Here is an 8,991-nt window from a genome sequence, read left to right as displayed (position 1 = left end):
GTGTACACAAATACATGCATAACTTACAACATAATGTGGTAATGAAGAGTTTAACTTTCCCATATCTTGCACAAAAAAAATCAATTATCTACAAGGTCATTTTTACTTGCTGTGACGGGTAATGCCTAATTAATTACTAGATTTTAAATCTCATGTTTATGAAGAGTTTACCCATATAAATATTTTTTAGATAATCCGATCATTTAAATTTTTCATTACACTATCAACATGAAAAAGTTAAATTGGTAGACTCATGTGGTAAATGCATGTATGTGCACGCCATTCTGTTAGGCATCAAAGTGTGAAAAAATAGCTATTATTATTAAATTTATACACATAATTTTCTTCGAGATTCTTCAGCGGCAAAGCAACCTAACAAATTTTCATAGAAATCCAGAATTTATCGAGTTGAAGGCAATTCAAAGCAAGTATTTGGCCATTCATACTATTTCGAGTAAATTAAATAACAAAATCAACGGAAAAGGTCCTAAAATTCCCTCGAAATATGAAATTTGGTACAAAAATGTACTTCGTTTATCTTTGCGCTATAAAAAATGCACTACCTATTTCATTATCGTACTAAAATTGCCTTATTTTCAAATGCAAGGGCATTTTTGGCCCAATAGATGGACGGATGGCTATACTGTACCAAATCCCATAGTTCAGGGGCATTTTAGGCCTTTTCCCGAAAAAATAATTAATATTTTTATTTATTACGTGACACGTTTTAATTGGTTAATTTTAAAATTAACCTAAACTAATTATATCCCAATACAAAATCCAAATCCACCTAGCCCGTCCTGACTTAAAATGGTGATTGTAGCAACATCCGTCCCCGCCGGTAAGCCACCATTAATCTCCACCGTCCTTTCCTCTGTTGAAACGGCCTAAAACCTCCATTAAACCACCACCGTAACACTGCTCATCCAAACAACCATCGAGCCACCATTAATTACCCAATATTCTTAGATGGTGATTCTATGTAGACAAATAATATAATATGTTAAAAGAATGAATTATTACTTAAATTGCATGGATAGTTATCTCATGCAGTTATGAAGTGTAATATTTTTTTAAATAAATATTTCCGGATAATCATTTCTGCCACATGAACATTCCCAAATTCCTTATATAGTTACTTGGTTTCAAGTGAAGTTAAGGGTAATCAATTTTGCCACATGAACATTCCCATTAATTTCCATTATATAGTTACTGGGTTTCAGGTGAAATTAGGGGTAATCATTTTTGCCACATGAACATTCCCATTAATTTCCTTATATAGTTAATTGGTTTTAAGTGAAATTAAGGGTAATTAACCACCACCGTAACACTGTTAAGAATATTGTGTATTTAATGGTAGCTCGATGGGCTGTTTGGATGAGCGTTATTACGGTGGTGGTTTTAATGGAGGTTTTGGGCTGTTGCAATAAAGGAAAGGACGTTGGAGATTAATGGTGGCCCATCGGCGAGGACGAATGTTGCTACAGTCACCATTTTAAGTCGGGGCGGGTTAGATGGATTCGAATTTTGTGTTGGATATAATTAGTTTAGGTTAATTTTAAAACTAATCAATTAAAACATGCCACGTAATAAATAAAAAAAATTAATTATTTTTTTGGAAAAGGGCCTAAAATGAACCATGAGATTTGGTACAATATTTCCTTTCGTCCATCTATTGGGCCAAAAATGTCGTTGCCGTTAAAAATAAAGGCAATTTAGGCCCAATAGGTTGACGACAAGGGCATTTTAGAGCAAACGGAGGGCATTTTTGTATTAAATCCCATAGTTCGAGGGCATTTTAATCCCTTTTTTGTAAAATCAAATAAGTACTCCCTCTGTCTCAATTTATGTGGCACAATTTCCATTTTGGTTAGTCTAAAAAAAAATGTCACCTTTTTATATTTAGAAACAATTTAACTTTATGAGATGTTTACAGCTATACATTTATATAAGACTTATTTTAGACCACACATTTCAAGAGTCTTCATTTTTTTTTTAAACTCCGTGTCAAGTCAAATGGTGCCACATAAATTGAAACAGAGGGAATATTTTATTTATCAAATGATGTCATTTCAATTCTATCTTGAAATAGTTTATCAGAGGTTTTGAAAAAAAAATAATCAAATTTCAACTTCTGTCAAATAAATATCTACAAAATTAAGAATTGCCATTTTTTTTTTTTTTAATCAAGACAAGTGAAAAGCATTAAAAATAGGTAATGAAAATGTTTAAGTTGGGTAAAAAGGACCCTGTGGCGCAGCCAATCTGAAATATCGGTGTCGTGCCAATAAAGTTAATTCTCTGAGTATCAGTCTGTGCCCTTTTTGTTTCCCAGCAAGCAAAACCCGTACGTGCCTTTTTCCTCTGCATTCTGTATTTGAGTCAACATCAGTAATTAAAATGCTTAGATATGATTATGCGTAAGACCTCCCTCTTAAAACCTTCTTTAGCTCACAATCTTCCAACTTAATCACAAAATAAACCAAAAAAAAATTAGTGAGTAATCCTCAAATAATTTTTAAATAATAGAAGTAGGTAGTAGAATATGCATGGTTAAAATTAATAGAAGTAGGTAGTAGAATATGCATAATCTGTAGGTAAAAATTAAAGTAAAAGTATAATCAATCTGTAGGTACATAATCTCACATAATTATGAAAAAATTGATATCTAGATATAAAATGTTACTCCCTCCGTCTCAAATTATTTGTCGTGGTTATTAAAAATAATTATCTCAAATTATTTGTCGTTTAGTTCAAGGCATAATTAATTATTTTTTCTCCATTTGACCCTTATTTTGTCATTAACGAAGATAGCACATAAATAGAGTAAATATTTAATAGAGAGATATAATAACTTAGACACAAATAAGGGTAAAGTAGGTCAAATACCCCTCCCAATTAATACTCCCTCCGGATAAAAAGGGTGTCCACTTAGTCATTTGCACATCTCTTAAGAAAATATTAACTCCTAGACAAAAAGAAGTAATTTGACTATGCTGCCTCTAATAAAATATGTATTGGATTTGATCACATAGTACTTAATAAGAATAAATCTGAAAAAATAAGATTAATTCTTTCTTGATTTGATAAATGGGCACTCTTTTTGACTCAAGAAAAAAAAGGCTAAGTGGACACTCTTTTTGATCAGGATAAAGTATTTCTTAAAGGTGTGTAAACCAAAAATTTGAGGCGGACGGCAGGGGCGGATCTACTTGGGGGCCAGGCCGCCAGGGTGTTCACCCGAACACCCTCGGTAAAAAATTACAGTGTATATAGAGGGTAAATTTTCTGTGTTTATGTGCATATATTAACTTTTGAACACCCTCGCAAAAAAAATTACACAGATATTTAGTTTCTTCTTTTTTTCGAACACCAACGATACCTATCCGCCACTGGCGGACGGGGCAACTGAAAATGAAGATATAACTATATTAGCAATATTTTTTAAATTTCCAAAAAATGAAAATGAATATATTTTATTTCACGAACGAGGACCAGTTTATTCATTTTGAACGGTTCAAAAAATAAAGCATGACATATATAATTTTTTAATATAATAAGAGGAAGTTAAAAAAAAAAAACATGTGTTTCCGCTGCGAGGCAAAGGAACAACTCGTTAGTTGTACGGTGCCTTCATTACCGTGTTATTTCACGAACGAGAACCAGTTTTCTACTTAATACTCCTATGTTTCTCTCCCTTTAGGATCTCTCCCTTTTCAACGAATAGAAAAACAAAAAAAAAAACTTTCTTAACAATGTCATCCACTAGCCTGCTTCTGCAACACTCATCTCGTTCCAGTTCCAGCATCATCCCCAGCCCCAGCCTCATGTCAAGGATGAAAAGTTTCATCCGGCGGCATACTCCGTTTATGGGCGAAAACCGACCAAGGTAAAATAGAGGAAAATAGTTTTTGTTAAAATAGAGGAAAATAGTTTTTTTTTTTATGAGCCTGAGATTAGATACTTTACTGAAAGGAAAATAGGAGTAATGTTTGTTGCTATTTAGAATTTTAGAATATATTTGAGTTTAAGCTTTAGAATAGCAATGAAGAGATTGTTTTTGTTGTTGTATTGGAGTTTAAGCTTTAGAGTAGCAATGAAGAGATTGTTGTTGTTGTTGTTGTTGTTGTTGTAGTATTGGAGTTTAAGCTTTAGAGTAGCAGTGAAGAGATTGTTGTTGTTGTTGTATTGGAGTTTAAGCTTTAGAGTAGCAGTGAAGAGGTTGTTGTGGTTGTATTGGAGTTTAAGCTTTAGAGTAGCAACGAAGAGGTTGTTGTGGTTGTATTGGAGTTTAAGCTTTAGAGTAGCAACGAAGAGGTTGTTGTGGTTGTATTGGAGTTTATGCTTTAGAGCAGCAATGAAGAGATTATTGTTGTTGTTGTCATCGTCGTCGTCGTCGTCGTCGTTGTATTGGATTTTAAGCTTTAGATTAGCAATGAAGAGATTGTTGTTGTTGTAGTAGTAGTATTGGAGTTTAAGCTTTAGAGTAGCAGTGAAGAGATTGTTGTTGTTGTTGTATTGGAGTTTAAGCTTTAGAGTAGCAGTGAAGAGATTGTTGTTGTTGTTGTATTGGAGTTTAAGCTTTAGAGTAGCAACGAAGAGGTTGTTGTTGTTGTATTGGAGTTTAAGCTTTAGAGTAGCAATGAAGAGATTGTTGTTGTTGTATTGGAGTTATAAGCTTTCGAGTAGCAACTAAGAGATTGACATAGCAGTGGTTTTCTATTCAAAAATTACCGTTGTGTCATTTTGGGGTATATATGACAGTATCATCATTTTTTGTTGTGTCTTCATTCATCAATGGTTTCTCCTTTTCTATCTTTTACTACTTTTTTCATTTTTTGCTGTGTCATATTTCTCCAGATCTCCTTCCACTATTCATAGGCCACTGCTAAGTAATGCGCATGATTTGGCTGCTTTGGAAGAGGAGCTCAGTTATCTACAGATCACACTCACGCAATTTCATAAAGAAGCCTCGGACATTTATGAGGCATTTATTGGCCAAATTAGCCCCGCCTTCACGCTGACCGGTGGAGGGATATTTCTCCTGAGCCCGGTGATGAGTTCTGAAGCAGCAATTGGATTTACGATTGTCACAGTTGGAGGATTTCTTTTTGCTTTAATTGCTGCTGCTGTCCTACTATGTATAGGCATCAAGGCTAAGTTGCCCATGATGAGAGAATTAGTTAGACAGAAAAATGAAATAATAAGGAGGGCTCGTCAGATTCTCCAGTCGGAGAGTGATCGTCTAGATGCATCTGCGGGGGCAGTTGCTGCTGAAGAAAGTGCTGATATTTTTGACCATAACGAGACTGCCGAATCTGTGATAAGGAGGTCTCAAGCAATTGCGAATTCTGGAAATGGAATACATATTAAGAGGAACTACTGCCTCCTTCTCATCCCCACCACAATATCTGTCTTAGCTTACATAACCGAGCTGTGCTATATCATTTACCATTCACCCCGTGAGTATATATGTTCAACTTTGATAAAACTTTGATACATTTAGCTGTCTTTAAAATTGCTAATTGATTTTATCATTTTGTGTGCAGATCGTGACAACTGATGTTTTTGAACTAGTGTTGATCAAGTGATCCTTACGGTCTTTCTATATGTTCCCCTTGCTGTTTTGATGCAAAACTCACTCCTTTCTGTATTGTGACAGCTGATGTTTTTGAATTAGTGTTGATCAAGTGATCCTTACGGTTTCTTTATGTTCCCTTGTTTTGATGCAAAACTCACCTCTTCTCTCGTATTGTGACAAACCGATGTTTTTGAACTAGTGTTGATCAAGTGATCCTTACGGTGTTTCTATATGTTCGCCTTGTTGTTTGATGCAAAACTCACTCCTTCCTGTATTGTCGGTATTATTCCTGCTATTTGCCACTTTGATAGTGTTGTTAGATTATGAATATTTTGAAATTTTAGTTTTAACACTATCCTTCGTAGCTGGAGAAAAATAATATTCATAATGTTAATGATAGTATTGAATAATTGCACAAGAGTTTTGATCGTTTAGAAATCTATTGAATTATATTTTTCTCTCTAACAGGGACATAATTTTATGACCCAATCAAAGAATAGTGTTTGAAGGAGAAAATAAAAGTTAACATGATTGAAGTCAGGTTTTACTCTTTTTAACAAATAATTAGGGAATAAGTTTTTGATTTTGGATGTGATAATGACTGAGTAATAACAAAAACTAACAAATCCCTTCACTGTCACATAATCTACTTCATTGTCGTTATACTTAAGGGGTTAGTTTGAAAAATGATCTAATTTATATAGGCTGATAATTTAATCAAATAGGTTTCTTTTTGCCAAACACTAAATATATCTTTAATTTTTTTTCACAACTAAACGTACTAATTTATAGTCAAGCTAAAGGTATTTTACCAAATAAAAAATAAAAAAGTTAAACAAAAAGCAAAATTAAAACATGACCTATACATGTGTAGTAATCGAAAAAGTAAAGTAAAATGAAATTGCCATAGCGGCACAACATTGAAAAGTCTAAAGCTACTCGGTATTGTATAAGAAATCTTCTAATTTTCATTCGTATACTAAAAATAATAAAAGCTAAATATAAAAAAACTAATGTTGTCAATGGAAATCGAACCTGTATTAACAGTATAATTTTTAACACCTGTGACTTTAGCCTAACCATTCGCATTCGTTCGTGCAGGTTTTTCAAAAAATTAATATATATGTACATAAATACAGAAAATTCACCCTTTAGACACTGCATTCGGTGAACACCCTCGGGCCCCTTTAAATCCGCCCCGTTAGATAGTAGTAAAACTTTTGATCTTTAAGAAATTGCCTTCCATTAATTAAAAAGAAAATATGAAATTAAAAGTAGAAGAAAAAAAGAGAAGTAAGGGGCATCGCAAGATGCGGTGTCTAATCGACTTCCGTTATCTATTTCTTCTCCTATTCGTTTTTCATTTTCATTTTTTGCCAATTTACTATCGTTCACAATTCTTCTTTTATACTATTCCAAAAAATGAATTTTTTTTTCCCCTTTTGATTTTTTTTTTCTCCTTTTTCATGCCTATAAATTTTCAATGTCTTCTCATAATTCGTTTCAAATTTCCTTTGCTGCTTTCTATTCATCACACCTATCCTATAATTTGAGAAATGTACTTAACGCGTTAAAATATGTTAAAACCTTTCAAGTACCAGAGAAGTCGAAAAAGTGTCCGAAAAAGGAGAAGGAAAAAATTTATTTCTATGTGTAATTAAATTAACGCCGAAAATATTCGTTCTCGATCTTTTTCTTTTATGAATATTGCAAGAGCAATATTTTTTTTTCTCGGTCCATAAATTAACTGGGTAGCTATGTAACTCATGTTGCTTTTATTTCTTTGTAACAAATATAGATTATAGCTGTTACAAGGATTCCTTTAACAGAAGAAATGAGAAGCCGGGGGTGTTTTGGTTGCCCCGGGGGGAGGGGGGGGTACCAAAAAAAAATAGGGGTAGGTAGCACGCAGGAAGAGTATATGAAGGTGTTATTAGGAGAATTAAAGGATGGAGTTATAAACTTTTCAGTTTCTTTCAACATTAATCATTTAGCACATCTATCTATCATAAAAATCATCTTAAATTAATTCTCTGCTAGGTGGGCTGACTGAATTGTGCGGTTACATGGGCTTTACTGCCAAAATATCTTGGGCAATTTGCAGGATTGTCCTTCGCAGGGGTGGCCCTTAATTTTTGTCCATTAAAATGGTGGTCTTTAATTTTTGCTCTTAAGGTAGAATTTTTTTAAAGACAGAATTTGTACATGTACAGAATTTGCAAAATTCTACCTTGTGATTTTTTTTTTTTTAACTGAGTTGGGGTTTGAATCCCACAACCTCGGAGTATTAGGCGAAAGACAAAATTTAAAGACCACCAATTTGAAGGGCAAAAATTAAAAACCACCCCAAACGAAGGACAATCCGGCCAAAAAAAAAATATATTTATTATATGAGGCTTTTGATAATCCTAGTTATTAGATAATATAGAGAAATGAAGGAAAAAAATTCAAAAAATGAGAAAAAAGGTAAATAGAATGTGTCATCACAGTAGAGCAGACATCAATTGCCTATTACTTTTTTATAATATATACTAGTGTACTTGTCCGCGCTTCGTGCGGCCGTGAAGAAAATACAAAATATGAACAATATTAATGTTATATCTTTTGTAAAAGAAATAATATTTCTAAATTAAACATCTTTTCATTTTTTTAATTCATGATTCTTTAGATAAATTAATACACATCAAGACCGAATATGAGATTATTCATTTAAATCAATATATGTTAACTTGAATGGAAATTAAGAAAAAACTATGAAAAAACTGAAAATGCAAACTTGAGAGGCAGCCAGTTTCGTTTAATCCTTTATAAACCATCTACTATGATAGCTACACCAAAAAAATGGTTTCTTTCATGTGTGTATACACATTTTTTAAATTATAAGGGTGCCAATACTAATATATAAAATGTTGATCTTCCCTAGTTACTTGTTAATGTGAAGCATTTTGGTTACATTTTAAATTTGGGCTCTAAATGGAAGGTAATTATTTTTTTGTAGACACTTTTAAAATTTCTAATAAAATGAATAATGGAAATTACTATTTTTTGGGCTTTACTAATTAAAGCAAATGATTGGGTTTTCTATTGTGACTTTTGTGTTTTTAGAATTACGTTGAATTGTATTAAATAAAAAAAGGATGAGGAAAAGAATGGCGAAAAAGAAAAGAACAAACAAAAAACCCAAACAAACTTAAATATAGGCATAACTGAAGTGATGCATATTAGTGATATGAAAATGAAATGATTGTTAGTTCCCAGTATTACTTTTGATACTATCCTTTTCTTCTATGGGAAAAAACCGCCAACATCCTTTTGGTGTTAGTTCATTATCTAATTCATAGTTCATTAGCTAATTCATACATTTGTGTTATTTGGAGCCTATACTTTAATGTAATGTACAATTAAATGTA

General features: G+C 32.7%; 1 protein-coding gene across 1 annotated transcript; it reads right to left on the bottom strand.

The window, feature by feature from the left end:
• Positions 1-4,002: 4,002 nt before the first annotated feature.
• Positions 4,003-4,773, bottom strand: LOC132034758 (uncharacterized). Its single transcript, XM_059425118.1, has 2 exons — positions 4,735-4,773; positions 4,003-4,629 (listed from the first exon to the last, which is right to left on the bottom strand). The coding sequence occupies exons 1-2, from the start codon at positions 4,771-4,773 to the stop codon at positions 4,003-4,005; spliced, it is 666 nt and encodes a 221-aa protein (XP_059281101.1).
• Positions 4,774-8,991: the final 4,218 nt, after the last annotated feature.

This window comes from Lycium ferocissimum, chromosome 10 (genome assembly GCF_029784015.1).
Source record: "Lycium ferocissimum isolate CSIRO_LF1 chromosome 10, AGI_CSIRO_Lferr_CH_V1, whole genome shotgun sequence".
Taxonomy (NCBI): Eukaryota; Viridiplantae; Streptophyta; class Magnoliopsida; order Solanales; family Solanaceae; genus Lycium; species Lycium ferocissimum.
The sequence above is the reverse complement of the archived record's forward strand: the minus strand, read 5'-3'. Positions and strand labels throughout refer to the sequence as shown.

What these genes read in the sequence shown, in the direction of transcription:
- LOC132034758 (XM_059425118.1), bottom strand. Translation starts at nt 4,773, where the DNA reads ATGATGATACTGTCATATATACCCCAAAATGACACAACG. An exon ending in TACCCCAAAATGACACAACG is followed by an intron (nt 4,630 to 4,734) that starts GTAATTTTTGAA and finishes GCTACTCTAAAG; the next exon opens with CTTAAACTCCAATACAACAA.